Raw genomic sequence first — 19,929 nt, 5'->3', positions numbered from 1 at the left:
AAAAGAAAGTCGAACGCTGTTTGCCGCCATGTCACGCTTTGACCGTTGTTGTTGGTGAAAGTACGGAACATTTTCTTGAACTTCGACTGCGATATGATCGCTTTGGCAACAGGAATATTGTTTTCACACATGCCTTAATCCAGAACGATGAGCAACGTGGACGATAATATCCAGCGAGGTACGTTTCGAACGGTTGAGTTTTGCCTCCTCTCCCCGTCACATTGTAACCTACTTCTCTTGTCCGAAATGTTACAGAACTCTATTTGCTGATCGCCAAGTTCCTCTCAAAGGGTCCCTGTAGACGAGCCGGAGCGGTAAGTCGAAGTTGATTGTGTTTATTCCGTTGAAATTACGAACCAACGCGTTGTGTTTCGTTCACAGGCCTTGACTGAGGAACTTACCGAACATCGGGTAAGTACCCCTTTTCTCTAAACCACATTGGACATAGGTACAGTTACACCTCTTTAGTAACTTAGTAGGTTTTTCAACAGGGTTTTCTCTTAATTCTGATCGTTCTGACCTCAGCGAGGGAAGTAGACAATAGCGTTTGATTCATGCCATGTTGTGAGTTGACCCTTCATTACGCTTTTCTCCTCAGCTTCTACGACGCCGGTTGGATTGGACGGGCGAAGAACACGACCAAACCTACGAGGAAACGGTACACTTTTGCCCCCCATTTACAGATCTTCTTAAAAGCGACTTTTTAAGCAATTTTAGCGGCCGACCTCGGATCATATTTATTTGGTATTTTTCACCGGAGAGCAAAAATTTATTCTGCGGGCTATGTTTGAGCGAAACCCGAAAAAAAGGGTGAAATTTATTTTCCGAGTGTATTTTCGACGGGCAAGCAGATTGTGTTTTTTTGCTGCGTTCATTATGAAATTTAGGCAGTCTTTGACACCCTACAACTTATGCATACCAAGCCCTTTGTCTATTCATATGGTAATAAGATATTTATAGTGTTTATCTGTAGCGAACCAATCAAGGATCGAGGCGGACATGTCGGTTCAGTTTTCGATTGTTTCAGACTGGCCAGATTAAAATTCCAGCTGTCAAAGCGACGTCAGAATAACAAAAAACAGTATTTTAATTTCCGCTGCATGGCAAGCTCGTGATCAATACCATCTGCTTACAGATGCTCAATGACCCGCGGGCCGAGGCTTTAGGTAGGCGTATTTGAGGGTGATATCTTAGTTCTCCGGTGCCAAAGATACAACATTTCCGATCTTTAGAAACGGTTTCATTTTATTTCGCTTTCCCTAACTGAAATAATAAAAAGAAAACTCAATGTTCTCTATATTGTTTTCGCCTCGAGAAGAAGGCCTGGTTACCTTCGGACGCGCCATATTGTGTTCTCGAATACAGTGGCAGTCTTTTTGCAATAATTCATTCAATATTGAAGAGATGCATAAAGATATTGGTAATACAATTTTTTAAGGGATTTCCCTTTCATTAGGTCGCCGAAAATCGCCATATTCCCGATGATTACTTGTTGCAAATAGCCGAGCGACTTGTACCCTTGGTGGAAAAATGTGTTCCTGGGAGCGCGCCGGGTTTTCGCTCTTTGCTAGGAGCTGGAAGACAGAGCTTACTTCGAAGTACCTCAGGTAATCTGGAAAAATATGGTTTATGAAATAATCCCATCATGCTGGAAATCACTGATATTTTTTGAGTTGCAAGCCCCTAATTAACCGGAACAACCTCGTATGAAAATTGTAGCAAGTTTATGCCCTATTCACACGGAACATGCATGTTTAATAAAGCTAAGTTAAACCAGATTAAACAAAATTAAAATCAGTGACAGAAAACTGAAAAACTGAATCTAAACAGGTTGCTCAAATGAGCTCAGGTTTGTGCTTTCATGAACACCAAGTTATCACTCTCAAGTCCACTTTTGACTAGCCCTCCCACCGGGGGGGGGGGGGGGGGTACTCCCTTATATGGGCTATAAAGGTATGTGCGGTGCCAAAGGGTATGGATTTTCAGCTGCTTTGGTCATAAATAAGGTGTTGGTTTTAGCCATTTTGCCACCATTTTGGTAATAAATAGGGTATCAATTTTTTCACTCTAGTTTGAATTCGTTTTTTTGTTGTTGTTGTTGTTGTTGTTGTTGTTGTTTTTGAAGAAGATACTTCTTCATCATGATGTTTACAGCAACTGTGTACGTTCTGCAACGGCTTGTCACACACTCCGGTCACGTGCTGGGCTCCAAGGGGTTTTGAATTGAAGTTGACCAGACACTATCAGGTCATAAATAGGGTATCAAATTTTTGGTCAGGTCATAAATAGGGTACGGAAAATCGCAGATTTTGGTCATAAATAGGGTAAGGGTTTTGGGAAGCGGGTCGCACACCCCTATCCAATTTTTTTGGAAGTCTCCCCTCCCCGGTCTCCCACCCTCCCACTAGCTATGCTAGTCCTGAAGCTGGAGGGGCTAAACATGGTGTTTCCAATCAGTAATAGGAGAATTGCTATTTCACATTCAGAACATGAAGGAGACCGTTGATTTTCATGAAAGGTTTAAAGAGAGTTCTTTTTGTGCATTCTCTGATCAACAGTACGGTATTACACTGTACAGCAAAGGAACATAACTTGGTTGGCACATAGAATTATAATTTACAACTTGTAAATTGAATACCTTTTGCGACCATGCATTTTTTCTTGTGATATCAGTTTGAAATTCTTTACACTTTGTACCTTGAATTATGCTACACTACAAATTTAGCTCAGAGGTTAGAGTATCTGATCTAGAACACGTGGGGTTGTGGGTTCGAATCCCATCTGGGGCTCAGATATTTTCTGTGTCCTCTTATGGTCGATTCTTTACATCTCCCTTTATTTCCTTTACTACAAATTTGATGTGCTATCAAAGAACAGTTCTGCATGACCATTTCTCACAATACTAATTTTACACCAATAGATTTTAATGATTGTGTTGTCTATTAGAAACTGAAATATCATGGGTGTCTTTTCATGAAAAAGGAGGTCCTCGAAAGATCTGGAGGGGCCCTTATTTGACCCTCAGAAACCAGGTTTTAACAGGTTCCTAATTCAAACCCTCTGAAGGAAACAAACAACTTTTTTTCCACATTTTCTCTATAAAATTAAAAGAAACATGAAGACATTTCCAAGGGAGGACAGAAGAAAAAAACCCTACCGAAATTGGAAATGTTTTCACATGTTTTCTATGGACTGAATTTATCAAATGAACATTTGGGGGAACTTTCAAATGGAAACACACATGAACATTTGGGGGAAGTTTATTAAGTTTCTCAGTTTTCCAGCCTAGGCTCAATTTCCACTGCTCCCTCGGGTCCAGTTTTGCTCCTCCTCCTCCTCCTCACCCTCCTTTGGAGGCGAGCGTGGGCTCATTTCCCAGACACTGGCTTATATTCAAGTCTTTTCCAGCCTTGATTGATTTTTTTGTTGCTAATACTATAGAAGCATAGAAAATATTTATATCTTACAAATGTTGTGTATGACCCTGGTTTTCCTAGACACAAGCAAGCCAAGTGTGAGCTCATTAGCAGTTTGCCACCATGGAGCACCTTTGTTACCGCCTGTCAAAAGAAGGATTCCAGGAAACATTGGTAGGTATAGGAAGGTATCCGTTATTTAGCCACTTATAAACCAGTTAGAATTTGAAGTAAATTTAATATATATGTCACCCGCATATAACTGGCACTGAGCATAGACAAAGGCATGTATCCAAGTTTAGATTGGTTTAATTTGCTTTTTATTGGTAGGCAAAGTGCGACGAGTGTCAGAGCTATGTTGGTAGCCTGTGATTTATGCATGGCTTGACTAACAGATAATTTGTTATTGAATGTTTAGGTCAAGTGCTGTGCAGCAGAGAGATAAGTGGGACATCCAGTATCAGAAATGTGGCACAACAAAACCTTTACACCAAATTATCCATGGTATGAACACAATGGCCATTTGTTTGTTTAGGAAATAATATTAGATGTGTGCACGTTATTCCACTAATAAGTATTATAGTACAAGAATTTATGAGAGAACTAGACACAAGCTCATTTACAGGTTGTTAAATTGTTATGGTGAAAAGGTGTACCCGTAGTCTATCCTTATGTATTTTGCATTATTCAATGTATTATAAAAGGGACTGTTATTTTTGTGAAGTGTTGTTCCAGAAAATATTGATATTCTGCTCACATTTCTTTTACAAGCCTACCCCACCCCCCTCTCACTTATCCCAATCCCTCTGCAAATTGCAATTTTACTTCATACAAATCCCCCCCCCCCCCCCCTTCTGTATTTGAAATGAACTGTTGTGGAGTAGGGGAAGGCATTATACAAAATATATTGGATTTCTTCTGAAACTGCACAGTAGGGTCGTTAATGGGCCCTTGGGGGGTTGTGGGGGGAAGGGGGTTAAGGAAGAGAGTTAAGTAGGTATTGTTTTAAAATTATTTACATAAATTAATAAAGAAAATACTCTGTACATGTATAGGAAGGCATCCGTTATTTTCTATCATACATGTTTGTTCAATAGCTGCCATATTTGGAATATTCAGATTAAAATAGTTAGCATCCTCCTATGTTGCCTGTAGTAAGGGACAGTATAGTACTGTTCACTAATTAAAAATAATTATTAAAACTGTTAAATACATGTCCTGTGTTCCCCTTAGCATCGCAGAATTCTTGGTCATTTGTCTGCAGTCTATTGTGTCCTTTTTGACAGAAGTGGAGAATGTATCATCACAGTAAGTTGTAGTATCTTTTACACCTTATGTTCATTGTACTTGATTTTAATATATATTTCACATTATAAACTAATTAAAAAATAATTTGTTTTTAGGGAGCCGATGACAGTTTGGTGAAGATTTGGTCCAGTGAGGATGGGCGACTTCTTGCGACTCTGAGAGGACATCAGGCAGAGATCTCTGATATCGCAGTTAATTATGAAAACACCCTGGTAGCTGCTGGAAGTTGTGACAAGGTAATGCACTAAATGTGTAATAATAATTACAGTATATTAAAATTGTGTTACTTTCTAACTAAAGGCAAAACGAAGAGATACATGTGCAATCATGTAAATCATAGTCGTACATGTACCTAAGCCCCACCCCCTTTGTCTTTTCTGATTGCCATGTATTATTTTATTTTTAAATCTCTTTTATAGGGCATTAGTGCTATACACATGTATTGGGGTAGGTCCCTCCAAGCTACCAATAATTTCTTTTAATTAGTGGCACCTTCAATAATATTATTGGTATCTAAGTAGACTCTTTAGTAACTTTCAAGCAAGCCCTCCAGTTAGGGTCTCACACAAGAGGATTGGGGCTCACTTCACTCCCCACTAGTGCCCCAAATTTACCTTGCATGAGACCCCAGTAAGAAAGCTTGCTTGCAGACTAAGTCTTGAGCTTTTTGTACGCAGTCAGGTTGATATCTTTCTTTGCTTTGTTTGTGAAATCAGTTTGTTGCCAGCATTATAGCTGCAGTGATGCCCATAAAAGAGTTTTCTCTGGGTGTTCAATTATTTTCCTTTACATTTCCCATTATAAATTATTTTAGTTGTGCTCGAAGCCAGTATTGATGTTATTGTATTATGCAAGTTTAATTTTGTTGGTTTGAATTTTAATTCCTTAATTTGTAGGTAATCCGAGTGTGGTCTTTAAAAACCACAGCACCTATAGCAGTTCTTCAGGGTCACACAGGCATGATCACCTCACTACAGGTATGGGATCCATGTTTACAGATTCTCTAATGTTCTGGAAACCAGTGGTAATTTTTTATTGCTAAGAAGAAATAAGAGCTGACATGATAAGTGAAACATTAAGCTCAAAACTAAGTCTTATTAACTTAAAATTGAGCTAAAATAAAAACCTTGAATTTCAAGTTGATGTTAATAAGTCTTCTTAAGTGACGGTTTTGTCTGAAGGCTTAATTCCACTGATTTTATGCAATGATTTGATCATACATGTACCATTGAGCAATAACCGCTATGTCCAGAACAGTGTAACAACATCATTTGCTATGGCGGTATTCTTGGATTTTCAGTCTTGCACTTGAAATGCAATATTAGTAGTGCGATAACTAAAGATAGTAACATAACAAGAAATACTCAGCAGCAGCTAATGTCTGCAAAAATTCTATTTTTGATCAGTTTTGGGAGTTTAATGAAAATATTTTTTTCCACCAAGCCCTTCAAAAGTTTTTGCATACTGTCATTTTATGTATACAGCTGTGCAGTAGCTTTATGTTGTCCTGTGATGTATTGTAACATGTAAAAATGGCAGTTAAACATTATTATGAATGGCAATTTTCATTTTTTCCCCCACAGTTCTGTCCATCTCCCTTAAATGAATCCAGGTAGGTGAAATGTTTGTTTACTATTGGTAATCACAGTGTACATGTTGTACTTCAGTCTTCACACCTTTTTAGTTAATCTATCCAACTCTTTCACCTGTATTTGTTGCTGGTATTCAAACAAGTTTTCTAACTTGTATTTCCTTTGGTCAGCTTTGTTATCTTTTCAAAGAAGGTATCAAATATTATTTGAAATATGTTCCTTGTACAAAAGTAGTAATACTACATGTAACAGTATTTTCAAAAAATTGTAGAGTTGCCGTCAAATTCATAATAATGTTTAGAGTTGTTCAGCAGACTCTTGTATGTGTTTTTTGGGGGGAGGGGTGTAGGGGTGGGAGAATGGCTTATTAGTGGGTGGAATTTTGTTTTAAAATTGGTAGAGTTTAAAACAAAAAGTAATCATTATAAAGCAGTATGTTGATTAAAACAGATAATCGTAACAGTTAATGGGGTTATACATTTACTTGGGAGAAGGTGAGTGGGGCTGGGGCAGTCTAAGGACTTGGAATCAGAGTTGGGTGTGGGGGTGGGGTGGATGTTTGATGTTCAGAATTTGACATGTATTTTTGTTATTGTCATTGTTTTGTTGTGGTAGATATCTGGTATCAACTGGTGGTGATGGAACAATTTGTTTTTGGAAATGGGACTTGGCCACCTTAACCTTTAAGTGAGTACTTTTGCTGTATTACATGCTCAAATTTTGGGAAAAGGGAAATATTTTATTTGCATTTTTCAAAGAAGTGATCTCAACATTTAATTCATGGCTCAGTTTACTTGCTTTTAGCACTGCAAAGTTTTGTAGTCTTGGTTTTTTTTTTTTTTGGTTTTTTTTTCAGCTTTTAATGAAATTTCATGTTCAACCCTGAGTAGAATACTAGTTCACACTTGACAAATGAACTTAGTTTATGGGCCAGTTATTTAAACAGAGTCTAACTTAGGCCGCGGCTTAAGACAATCAGTGGGCCTCCAAATCTGTTTACAAGTGGTTTATTTTAAGCAGATAAATAGTTTTCTAGTCTGGGATGCAAGCCTTCTTGTTACCGTCGGCAGTAGACAATGTTAAGATATGATTGTTGGCAAAATTGGAAATCGCTTAGAATGTGGTTTTGTTAAACACCGTCTTAACTGTCTTTTAATAACTGAGTGACCCTATCTTTCTTCTTTGAGTTTTCTTTACAGTAAAAAATAACTATGATATGTAAGAGATAAATACCGAGAACGGAGGTATTAATCCATATACATCCCAAGGACCGTAGGCCCGAGGGATGTATATGGATTAATACCGACGTTCGAGGTATTTATCTGACTTATTTCATGAAATTATTCCTTTGTTCAAGGGGACAAACGCCGGCTAATTAGTACCGTCACACTTAGGTGAGAAACGGAGAACAATAGAAGCAACCTGATGTGTGCGTTTCTCGCAGTACTGCTAATGTAAATGAGGGATTTATCTGTATAAATCCCTCGTTTCAGTTAGTTTAATATTCATGAAGTATGTAAGTTAAATAAAGGATGTTGAATAACAAAAGAAAATGTGTGATTCATGAAATAATCTTGCATAGATCCTGAGTTGATTGATTTATTTTCTGTTCAGTCCAAGACCAATAAGATTCATAGAGAAGTCACGTCCTGGTACACAGATGATCTGTTCATCCTTCAGTCCAGGTAATCTTGAATTCAGCCATACTATCATTCTATAACTGTGCAGATTAACTATAATATTAATTAGTATAAATCTACTAGTGTTCTATTACGAATGTCGTTCTCTGATTGGCTACGCTACCCATTATCTATTCTGTGATAGATAGTGAGTAGCGGTTGTCAACAAAATTCAGCCCACTTTTTCGTGTTTGTGAGGTGTCTGTAAGGAGGATTTGGATAATTTACTTGTTACCTAAGTTTTGAACGACTAGTAGATTTATACTAAAACAATGAATTAGATTATTCGCTCTCAATTTCTACGCGTGATAGCTGATTTGGGCATCACACGATAGAAACCGTGAGCTTATAATCTAATTGTTCAATTATTATAATAATTATTGTAAATAATAATTAAAATATTATATATTATCCTCATCATCATCATCATTCCTTATAATCATGATACTAAAAAAATTAATTTCTCCATTGCACAACTTGCCATTTTGATAAGTGCTTGGTTCTTTAGAGTATACATGTACTTGTTTTCAATATCAAATTCATTTACAAAACAAGTTTTTCTTGTTGTAGGAGGGAGTTTTTTAGTATCTGGAAGCACGGATCATATCATTAGAATTTACCAGATGGCCCCAGGACCTCCTGAAAGACTTGCTGAGTTAGATGTACATAATGTAAGCTAGCTATCATCTTTATTTATTAGTCATAATACCTAATATGTAGTGGTTTGCTTGTAGTTATCAGCTAATTGAAGGGATGCCTGGAAAAAAGCTCTAAGTGACTTCTGATGAATTACTAGTCAGATTCTTTTTCCAAATTGCCTTGTTTTCGCTTGTGGAACAAAAGGAGAATTTAACCTTACATCAAAAGACATTATGCCTTATTCTGTGCACTCCTTCAATTATTGATAGTTTGTGTATTTGTAACATCTTTTGATTAAACATTTTACAAACGCTTAGCAGATAACATGTTTACAGAATAGGCCAATTGCATTAGAAGATCATGTAGTTACATGATCTTCTAATACATGAAAATTTTTATGTTTAGACACCTGAAAATGACCACTGTGAGTGTTGTAAATATATTATAATTTATTATAAGATTTTCATGTCAAAAGTTTTTATTGGTTTGGAAATATATGCGGAATGGTAATTTTGTATCTGGTCATGTGACCAGAATAGATTTCTTGGTAATAGTATGAATGCCATCTTTTCAGAACCAAAATTTTCAAAGTAACATTAACAAGGGAGCATTAAGTATTGCTGACAAAACATTGAGCATAATGAACAAACATTTAGCAAGGTGAGAGTTGTTTAGGGTGGCATGTTGGAGGGCAAATATGGTGGCCATAGAAATCCTTATAACTTGTTGGAAATATGAAACTGTCAAAAAATCTCTCCCTTTGATGATTTTGATTTCAAATTTGGGTTCTACAATAATTTTCATAATAATTATTATCCTCTTTTTGTTTCTAATATCATCATTATTTCAACTCATTGAATTGGGGGCATGAATCAAGGGGCTTTTTGTTTTATAAGATAATTATTATAACTTACAAATCTTATCACATGTGATCATTTAGTTAGTTTGGTCAGATGTGTCAATAAAAATGTGATGTTTCTCTTTCTTACTCTCAAGGATCATGTAGACAGTATTCAATTTAGCCATAAAGGAGACAGGTACAATTCCATTATTATTTGCATATATCTAATCGACAAAATAATTATGCATTCCTTTGCTTTTAACATTGCTTTTTACAATGGCAGAAAATTTCCATATCCATCCCCCCCCCCCCCCCATGGAAGTGTTTGTTTGAACCCCACTCCACCCTGCTGGAAATTCCAGTTAACTTACACGTAGTTAATAAATTATTTCCCATTAAGTTTTGGTTCGTTAAGACCTTCCTCTTTCTCATAATTTGTAATCACCCTCCATGCTGGACCTGCACATTTGATGTGTGGGAGACATGATAGATAACTAAAGGTTGACTTCTTGATGTAGTTACATAATATATGCTCTCTCTCTCTCTCTCGTATTTTTATCAGGTTCCTGAGTGGATCAAGAGATGGCACAGCAAGAATCTGGTATTTCCACAGATCAACGTGGAAGCATATTTTAGTTGATGTCAGCAAACGACTTCCTGGGTATGTGATGAAGTGCTGCAGTATTTGTTTATTAATTGTTCATTACAAACAACGACAACAACAAACACACTTTATTTATACAACTATTTTATGATTGAATTTCAAATTGAAGGCACCTGCCATGAAAACTCTTTAAATGCATCATTCCTTTTTTTTTTCTGCCAATTCTATTATTTCAGTTCACCAGAGGTGGAAGAATCTGTTCGAGCCCTTAAGCCAAGAGTAACTATGGTAAGATTGCCCTATTAAGCTTTTACATTCATTGACAAATAAGAACAGCAAATTTGTTACATGAGGACTTGCTAATACAAGGTTGTTTATTTTAGATATGTAACAATTAAATAATTATCTACTTAATATTTGGTTCCAGAGAGCATATAGCATATAGGGTTTGCTTTGTTTTGAACCCTACCAACCTCTGGAAATTCCAGTTTTTAGTGTCTTACTTTCCTTTTGAAAAATTTGGTATTGAGACCCAACCACCCCACCCCACCCCACCCCCGTATAATTTCCATTGACTTTGGGTGGATATGGAGAACCACACCATTGATGCAAAATTATGATTTTTATGAATGAAGATCTTGATTACTATACTTAAAAACAAGCTGAGAGCCACTTAATTAATAGACAACAAAATTAATGTTTTTCCAATCACATTTGTCTTGGTGACTGACTTGATTATTAAAATTTATTTATTACTGTTAGGTTGGCTGGGATCTTTGGGACCAGCATGTTATCACAGCTGTAAATGATAACACTTTGAAAGTTTGGGAAGCCGCTACTGGTAACCTCTCCCTTGTGCTCTCTGTAAGTGACATCTCTACATACATGTAAATATTATTAATAATTTTATATTTAACTATGTAACACTATCGCTTAAGATTTAAAATACTATTTTATTATGCTAAAAAAGTTAAAAGAACATAATTTGAATGTTTTTGACTAATTGTTTCAGCCTAATAAAAATTAATAGTATTTTACTCACTCTACTGGTATTAGACAAGTTGCACTGTAACTGCAATCTGCAATAGCTTAGAGTCAGAGGTTGTGTTACACCAGAAATCTTTGAAAAGGAGGATTAAAAATAATGCAGATCTAGTATTTTTAAGTCGTTATAGTGAGCACTACAACCCCCTCAACCCTCTTCCTGGATCCCCCCACCACCGTTTTTAACTCTAATGCAACAACTTTTTAGTCAACACTGCACCAATTCCTATGTTATGTTACAGACTGTAGAACCAAACTTACATGTGGTTGCCAATTTACTTTTAGTCATAAACTTTGTTGTTAAAATGAAACATTTGTAACTACCGGTAATTTGTTTGTTTTCTTTCCAGGGTCATCAGGATGAAGTGTTTGTGTTAGAGGCTCATCCCACTGATCCTCATATTCTCCTTAGTGCAGGTGAAATTTCACTATATATTTGGCATTTTATTACTTTACAGTGTACATCTGTATCACAGTGGAACTCTATTGTACTCTAAATAAAATGACTCAACACGTGCAGAACTTCCCTAAATTTAATTAACAGTTACCATCTTATTATTTCTCTGTTAGGTCATGATGGATATGTCATTTTATGGGATCTCAGGATTGGAGAGAAAATTACAAGTTTTTACAATTCTGTAAGTAATGAATGTAAAATGAGCAGTTCCAGAAAACATCCACACCCACCCCACGGAAGGTCATCGGAAATTCCTAGGGGGAGTGGGGTCTTAAAAGTCAAAATTTTAGAAGCATAATATGAAGCTAAACTGGAATTTCCTGGGGGAATGGCGGGTGCAAAACAAAATACCTTCCGTGAGGAGAGTATGGATATTTTCTGGAACTGCACAATGGGATATTGGTTTTCTTGTTACTAAGGAAAACCCAAATTTGAGTGTTGAATCACAAGGCTTAATTGCCAACTTGATGCATATCTTTTTCTGCTTTTCAGCTTGAAGGTCAAGGGCATGGAGCTGTGTTTGATTGCAAGTTTTCTTCTGATGGCCTCAAATTTGCTTGTACAGACAGTCATGGCCACTTATGTATCTTTGGGTATGGATCCAGTGAGCGATACAGTAGGGTGAGGCTCTAATACTCTGTAATATACTGTACATGTATGTCAACTTTGCAACTGTCATTGTTCCCCGAGATTTAGTCCAGGTGGACATCAAGATTCAGTCATTTAAGGGACCTATTACCAAGTTTTGTCAAAACATTTTATAACAGTTCTCTTCTTAATGCAGTTTTTTATGCACAGCAAACATAATTCAGAAATTCGTATAACACAGCTTTTTTTGAAGTTATCAAGTTCACTACATTTGGAACTCAGAGTAACATGGAAGAGTACAGGCTGTAAAGATTTACCGCCATTTTCTCAATCAAAATTAATGTTTAACTTTTGCTTGTATGACCTAGTGAGGAAGCCTCATTTTATTTAGTAAATACCATCTGAGAGCCAATGGAGGCGCACTGTTAACTTCAAGTTAACTCAAGCAGTACAGGAGTACATAGCATTTACAGTAATTCTGTTACTTTATGTGCAGTGGTTAGTTCTTTATATAATGGGTCGTCTAACTCCTCTTACTAATGTACATGTTATTACCACAACAGGTTCCAAGCGAGCAGTTTTTTCATACAGACTACAGACCACTAATAAGAGACTCTAACAACTATGTTTTGGATGAGCAGGTAATTCCATACATGAATTGTCTTTACTCAAGGACCAACCCTAATATTTCTCGTGACAGACTTAAAGGGGCACTACCATGGTGACTTTGCTGAATTTTGGTCAAAACTGCTCCGATTTTTGACAAAGAACCTGTTTTATAACTTGAAATCGCTCTTACAGCACAGGGAAAAAAATATTAACTAAGGTTTTTTTCCTTGGAAGAGCAAACTATGATCAATTTTTTCAAGTTGCGATCCGTTTCCATCCCAGCCATCTGCAGCCAAACATAATTACAGTCAATCCACGTCACGCGTGACCAGTATTTCCGAAAATGAAAAGAACATTCGAATTTCTCTTCCTAATTTCCAACATGTGAATGGAATAGTGAACATTTCTCTGGAAATCTTTCCGAAAAAGACGCACAAACAGAAAAAAAAAAGATTCAAAATACTTGGGAAACAATTGTTATTCTTTAAATACTTAATGCTGTAATGTAAAGAAAAATTCATAGCTTTATACCGTCAATAAACTAGGAAAATTTCTACGGGAACTCTGAAACCTCGTTGGCGATGTTCAAAACTGACATGTAAATTTCAAAAATACCGGTCACGCGTGACGTGGATTGACTGTAACAGCAGTTGGAATCTGTGCACTAGAAGGGTTACTGTTAACAAAACGGAACCATTATTTTACCAATTCCATTGAAGCAAAAACGTTTTTTGGTTATTCATTGTCACGCTAAAATAGGTGACACTGCCCCTCAACACAGCTGACTTTCTTTTCCTAACTTTCACTTGTTTTATGTTCCAGACTCAGACAGACCCTCATCTCATGCCGCCTCCTTTCCTGGTCGATGTAGATGGAAATCCTCACCCACTCCACTTCCAGCGCCTGGTGCCAGGCCACGGTAGTAACGTGCGGGGTCCACCTAGACCAGCTCTTCAGCCACCCCCCACACCAAGAGAGGATCTTCCTCCACTCCTTGCCGAGATAGAAGCTGCTGAAGCAGCAGAGGCGCAAGCGATGGCACCAGGTTTGTAGAATAGCCATTCTTTAGGACTGAACGTTTTCATTGGAGATCAGGTTTCCAGGGAGTTTAAGTAACTGAATTACTTTTGAGAAATTGAGCAGTACATACTTGTAGTGGGCATGTGGACGTAACAAGGAAAGGAAAAAACCAAGTTAAACATTTTCAAACCAGTTCAGTTTTATCTCCCTTTGTTTAGATTATGGTAAGGGATAAACAAAAAAAAATAAACAACTACATATATAAAGCACATGAGTCTTTCCAACAAAAAAATAATAATTGTAACTAACTAGGACATTAATTAAGAACAAGTACAGTATTTTGTTGTCAAACATTAGAGCCTAGAGGCTAAATAAACTGGTGAGTTTCGAGTTGGTCCCTAGCCATATTAAATTGTATATTCTAGTTAGGGATGAGATGAAGGTACTTGCACCATTGAGTCCTCCCTGAAATGTAATTGTCTCATTACAGCTATTCAATCCCCACCCCCACATGGTCAAGGCCCCGTACCACCCCTTCAGAGTCCTGGAGGAAGTCGTAATCAAGGCATGCGGCAGATGGGTGATGTGGAAGGGGTAAGGTTGGTCCATGGTAACGTTCCTGTTATACAGGATGTGTCTGATGCTGATACTGCAGCTTGGAGAAACAGACGAATTGTACCTAATAGGAAGCCTAGTGTTGCGAAGTAAGTTTTAATAAAATAAACCATTAGTAACATAGCAGTGGTATATTACTAATGGCTTAATGACTTCACTTTATTTTAGTTTCAATGTTGTAGTGCAGAGCGCAAATTGGGGACATTGTCCAGATTGAGTCAGAATTTGGAATGTTGGTCTTTTAAGATGGCCAACTGGATCATTCTTTGAACATTGTAAGAAAGAGCGATATGCACTCCTACAATACTCGCAACAGAGACACTGTAAAGCTCCCCAAAATCAAATACAATTGGGGAAAACATTGTTCGCGGTACCACTGTTTCAAAGACTTAAATGAGTTAGAGAGAACTGTAAGAAATTCAGCAAGTTTGCCAATTTTTAAGAAGTGTCTTTTTTCTGCTTTTTATATTTAAGTTTATATATATTTCGATTTTAGCTCTATATTTTAATATTTCTAGTTGAATCATTATATAATATATATCTAGTTTTAGGGCCTCTATGTAAACCACTCTTAGTGATGGAGCTTCCTAATAAAAGATTGTTATTATTATTATTATTATTATTATTATTATTATTATTATTATTATTATTATTATTATTATTATTATTATTAAGGAGAGGAGAAAACCAGAGTACCTTGAGAAAAACAACAAACTCAACCTACATACGATGCTAGTCTGAGAATTGAACTCGGGCCACATTGCTGGGAGTCGAGTGCTCTCACCATTACGCATTCCCTGCTCCCCACTGATAGCAATTGCAGTTTAATGTATTGTTAAAATATGACAATAGTCAAAATGAAATAAGTCAGCCGTAGTGAAAATCATTGCAGCACAAACCTGACAATATTGTCTTAATGTGTAGTAGAAGTGATATCACTAGCTCAATCTAACACCAAACACATGACTGTGACTGAAAATTGTTTCTTTTTACCCCCAAGATATGATGAGGAGAGACGGCTGATGCAGGGAAGAGAGGAAATGCTTCACTATCTTAGAGAAAAGAAGAGACGTGCGTTGCCCTCAACAACAAAGAGAGTGAGTAGCTGTACCATGTTTATAAACAATACGCTTTTGTCTAGCTAGAATTACGCCTGGTGCTATCAGATCCAGTAGACTGGTTTGTAGTTTTTTGGCATGGACAGAGGTGCAAGTGTAAAGAATACAGTTACGGCTAGCCAAAGTTGAGCTTGATACTATCGGATCCAGTATAAAGTCTTGTAGGCTTTGGCTTGGACAGAAATATCAGCAGTACAGTGAAACCTTAGAAAAGCACATCGAGGATGGTGCCTCTTCTTGTTAGCGAGTATTCTGTGCATCACAGGGTAGTCTTTCTAATACAAAGGTATTTTTGCACAGCTTGTGGGCTTTGCTGGACAACCAGATCTCAGCAAGCCCGAATGGAATTCAAAAAGGGTTATGGTTTTGTAATTATCTTTGAACCTGGTTCCCCCCAATTTTCTTCTTAGATTCAAACAGCCCGTATCCATAACTTAATGGTTCGTTTGCAATAAAACTCTATGACAATGGGCAAGATTTCCGTTTTTATCACAAAAAGAAGCTCAAAGCAGCGGATGAAACATTGGAGCAACGTTTTCTGAAGGAACTGAAGACCACATGTAAAACTCTGCTGAATCTGAGCTAAAACAACAGAAAGTAATCTAAACTGCATTGTAGGTCAGTTATGCACTGAGCTCTTCAAGTACTCTAGGCTTCTTGCCAAGCCATGGGATCTCCATCATAAAAGGATAACCTTTTGGATCTACCAATTGGAGATGCAAATATATTTTAAAGCACACAGTCTGTCCTTTGGAAAGGCAAAATTTAGCACAATTCGGACCACTTAGAAAAAAAAGCAGTCCAACCATATATCGGTAACAATTAAAAATCTTGACTTCGTATTTTTGTACAGATAACGGTTCATGTCCCAGAACCACCACGCCCTGTTGAGGAGAGACCCCAACAAGCTGCTCGCCGCACCTCAAGCCGGCGAACAGCAGGGCAGCACTCTCGTGGAACAAGGCGGCCAGCTTATTCCACCAGGGCTGCAGCTGCCTTGGATGTGGAGGAATCAGCGGAAGAGGAGGCAGCAGCCACGCCTAGTGATACTGAGGAAGAGGATGATGAGGAAGAATGGTCTGAAAGTAGCAGGTAAGGGAAGTGTAGATCTAGAGCTTTATTCTACCTCTACAGGGCACTATAGCTGAAATGACATAAAATAGAAAAAGGGGTATTGGCTTCCTAAAATAACTTGAGAGTTAAAGAACAAGGAAGCCATATTGTGACCGGAAAACACAGAGAAAAGAGAAGACAAACACAACAGAGGCAAAACACGCACACCAGTATCTACCTAACAAAATAAATCAGAAACACATAAAGAAACGTGAACCGAAGAAAGAAGGATCAACGCTTTACTGATTTCTCTTGGTCACGTCCAATAATATTCCAGTTGAGTTGGTTGAGTTTGTAGTTGGCATAAACAAGTTGGATCTTTTCCGTATATTCACTTACAGTGAGTCAAGCGAATATTCTGATTGGACTGAAGAAGTGGGGCTAAGAACGCAACAACAGACCGAGAATCGTCGGCCGCGGCGTGTCTGTAGAGTGCTGAGTACATCTGAGGAGGAAGGAACTGAACAGGCTCAGCCAGGCCCCAGTTCACCACAGCGCCAGCCAAAGGTTAAGAAAGAAAGCAAAAAGAGCAGGAAACCGGCCAAGAAGAAGAGAGTGAGTTTGTTGTTCATTATCGTCGGTTTATACCAGTTGACTTACAAGTTGTCTTCGTCGGGGACACGTAATTCCTTTTTTTTTTGTTATAGAACAAACAGTGAAATTTAGTTTTGAGTTCTATGTACTATTACCCTGCTAGCAGAGCGTTTCTTTCTGGTACGTCTTTTAGCATGTATGAAGTCGTTCGCGTCTCTGATACTCATTCGCGTAGTTGGCTCGGGGACGCTAAACAAGTTAACTACAACAACAAGAACAACAATTTATTTGAAAAGTAACAGACTGAACGGCTTGTACCGCAAATAGTTACAAATCTAATCGAAGCGGGACAAGACGAATACAGAGACGCGAACGACTCCGTACATGCTAAAAGACTAACCAGAAAGAAAGCTTTCCTAGCAGGGTAATGTAGTATCTGAATGGCATGATAAGTGTGTACCTCTTGGTGAAATAATCGTGATCAGAAAGGATAACTTCTAAAGTGATACACGGCCTCAAACGTAGAATTGCTTTGAAACATTGCTTCAATAAGTTTCTCTCGTTCGTACCTTGTCGCCTTGAAAAGGTTTTTTCTTTTAAGTAGAAAATTGCTTTTTTGCATCGTAATTAAATCCATTTGGACTTGTTTTTTTTTTCTTTTCAGCCATCTAAGAAGCCTAAAGTTGGGGATGAAGCGCAGGAGTTACTGACCCTCTACCAACCTCCTGATTGGCTAATGTGCACAGTGAACCGTATTTCACCCTACGTGCCGCAAATCGGTGATGAGGTAGGCTTGATCATTACTTAACATCCACTTAAGAAGTTAAATTTCACTTTCCGAGCAAGCAAATATTCAACTTTCTGCAAACAAACCTCCACTTTCCGAGCGAAGAAAACATCCAACTTTTCTTGGAAACAAACATCAGATTTCTGTGCAAGTAAACGTCCAGTTTCTGAGCAAGCAAACCCTCAAACTTTTTTGCAAACAAACATCAAATTTCTGTGCAAATAAACATCGACTTGCCGAGCGAAGCAAACATCTAATTTTTTTACAACCATTATCAGATTTCTGTGCAAATAAACATCCATTTTCCGAGCGAAGCAAACATCCAACTTTTTTGTAAGGAAACACCCGATTTCTGTGCAAATAAACATCCACTTTCCGAGCAAACGTTCAATTCAGTCATGATATACAGTATCACGTATGCTCAACGATTTGTCTCGTTTAATATCTGTTCAGAAGTTTGGGTTTAATTTTGACTACGACGACTGAAAAGCTAGAGTTTTTCTTTTGTAAAATGCGTCATCCCTGGTCCCCAAGTTACAAATAACATCTTGTGTTTCAACTCCCTCTGCCATGTTTTGTAGGTGTATTATCTTCGTCAAGGCCATGAACTTTATGTCAGAGAAGTGATGGCCACGAAATGCTACGATGTCAACCCAAAGAAGCAATGCTTCCATAAACTGAGATTAAAGGTAATGAAGCTGACTAATGTGCACCTTGTGTGCAATCCACGGGCAGTGATATACTTCTAAGTTCTCCTTTCCTTTTTTTGTAACAAAGTGAAGTAGGTAGGTAAGGAGAGAAACGATTCTATCATCTAACGAAAGAGACCTGACTCTTTCACTGCTTTCCAGTTATGGCAAGAAGGACAGGACTTAAGGGATTTTTTTCAATTTATCTTTTGGCTCAGTGTTGAAAAAGGATTTCTTAATTGTTTTTCCCTGGTCTGGAGCGAGGACAGGGGAGGGCTAAATCTCGTATTCTGACTTAGATAACGTTAAAAAATGAAGCAATGTTCATGCTTAACGATTTCTTCAAAAGCTCATTAATAATTCATAAGCCCATTGACCTATCAAATGGTCGATAAAACATTACGTGCAGTGGGTTTAAAACCCGATAAAACCTCCTTATTAGTATGCGGTGTTTGATGTTTTTCTCGTATGCAAATTTCCAACGTTCACAAAAGCATCATTGTTATGAACTCTCTTGACACACGCTTTTCCAGGAATGTTTTTGAAGCCGTTCAAAAAACTCGCAGCGCGTGTTTTATTGTGTCTAAAACCACTCGGCTGCGCCTCGTGGTTTTAAATCCCGATAAAACACTGCTGCTCGTGTTTTAAACATGACTTATTTCATGAATCACACATTTTCTTTTGTTATTCAACATCCTTTATTTAACTTACATACTTCATGAATATTAAACTAACTGAAACGAGGGATTTATACAGATAAATCCCTCATTTACATTAGCAGTACTGCGAGAAACGCACACATCAGGTTGCTTCTATTGTTCTCCGTTTCTCACCTAAGTGTGACGGTACTAATTAGCCGGCGTTTGTCCCCTTGAACAAAGGAATAATTTCATGAAATAAGTCAGATCGAACGTCGGTATTAATCCATATACATCCCTCGGGCCTACGGCCCTCGGGATGTATATGGATTAATACCTCCGTTCTCGGTATTTATCTCTTACATAAAATCATGTGTTAGTGTTATCAGCTTTCGAACAGTTGGGCCCTAGAAGTGCCATGCGAAGTATTTTACCTTGGAATGCTCATTATGCCTACACCAAAAACTAATGGTCTTGAAAATATCAGTTTTTTGAGAAAAATTGTACCTGCCTCCCATATGCGGCTTCGCTGGCCTTGCTGTAAACCTGTAGCTGAATACTGATTATTCCCTTTTCACACGTATTGGCTGCCTCCTGTTGTATCTGACGGTTAGCTCTCTGCTGAGGGCATACTGTAA

The 19,929-nt window shown here is 37.7% G+C and overlaps 1 protein-coding gene across 1 annotated transcript in view; it reads left to right on the top strand.

The window, feature by feature from the left end:
* Positions 1-4: 4 nt before the first annotated feature.
* Positions 5-19,929, top strand: part of LOC146466497 (bromodomain and WD repeat-containing protein 3-like) — a 31,428-nt gene continuing 11,503 nt past the window's right edge. The window contains exons 1-29 of the mRNA XM_085127353.1: positions 5-178; positions 256-314; positions 382-411; positions 599-658; positions 1,457-1,607; positions 3,498-3,590; positions 3,835-3,920; positions 4,650-4,724; positions 4,820-4,960; positions 5,621-5,701; positions 6,308-6,336; positions 6,932-7,003; positions 7,931-8,001; positions 8,566-8,666; positions 9,631-9,671; positions 10,038-10,136; positions 10,316-10,367; positions 10,842-10,943; positions 11,474-11,540; positions 11,694-11,761; positions 12,073-12,201; positions 12,732-12,809; positions 13,600-13,822; positions 14,288-14,501; positions 15,413-15,509; positions 16,384-16,622; positions 16,985-17,198; positions 17,842-17,964; positions 18,546-18,653. Coding sequence (XP_084983479.1) covers positions 148-178; positions 256-314; positions 382-411; positions 599-658; positions 1,457-1,607; positions 3,498-3,590; positions 3,835-3,920; positions 4,650-4,724; positions 4,820-4,960; positions 5,621-5,701; positions 6,308-6,336; positions 6,932-7,003; positions 7,931-8,001; positions 8,566-8,666; positions 9,631-9,671; positions 10,038-10,136; positions 10,316-10,367; positions 10,842-10,943; positions 11,474-11,540; positions 11,694-11,761; positions 12,073-12,201; positions 12,732-12,809; positions 13,600-13,822; positions 14,288-14,501; positions 15,413-15,509; positions 16,384-16,622; positions 16,985-17,198; positions 17,842-17,964; positions 18,546-18,653 — 2,934 coding nt within the window. The 5' untranslated portion in view covers positions 5-147. The remainder of the gene's footprint in view (positions 179-255; positions 315-381; positions 412-598; positions 659-1,456; positions 1,608-3,497; positions 3,591-3,834; positions 3,921-4,649; positions 4,725-4,819; positions 4,961-5,620; positions 5,702-6,307; positions 6,337-6,931; positions 7,004-7,930; positions 8,002-8,565; positions 8,667-9,630; positions 9,672-10,037; positions 10,137-10,315; positions 10,368-10,841; positions 10,944-11,473; positions 11,541-11,693; positions 11,762-12,072; positions 12,202-12,731; positions 12,810-13,599; positions 13,823-14,287; positions 14,502-15,412; positions 15,510-16,383; positions 16,623-16,984; positions 17,199-17,841; positions 17,965-18,545; positions 18,654-19,929) is intronic.

The sequence above is a fragment of the Pavona decussata genome, unplaced genomic scaffold (genome assembly GCF_977016875.1).
Source record: "Pavona decussata unplaced genomic scaffold, jaPavDecu1.1 SCAFFOLD_143, whole genome shotgun sequence".
In the NCBI taxonomy this organism is placed as follows: Eukaryota; Metazoa; Cnidaria; class Anthozoa; order Scleractinia; family Agariciidae; genus Pavona; species Pavona decussata.
Note: the sequence above shows the minus strand (reverse complement) of the source record. Positions and strands in the feature narration are given on the sequence as shown.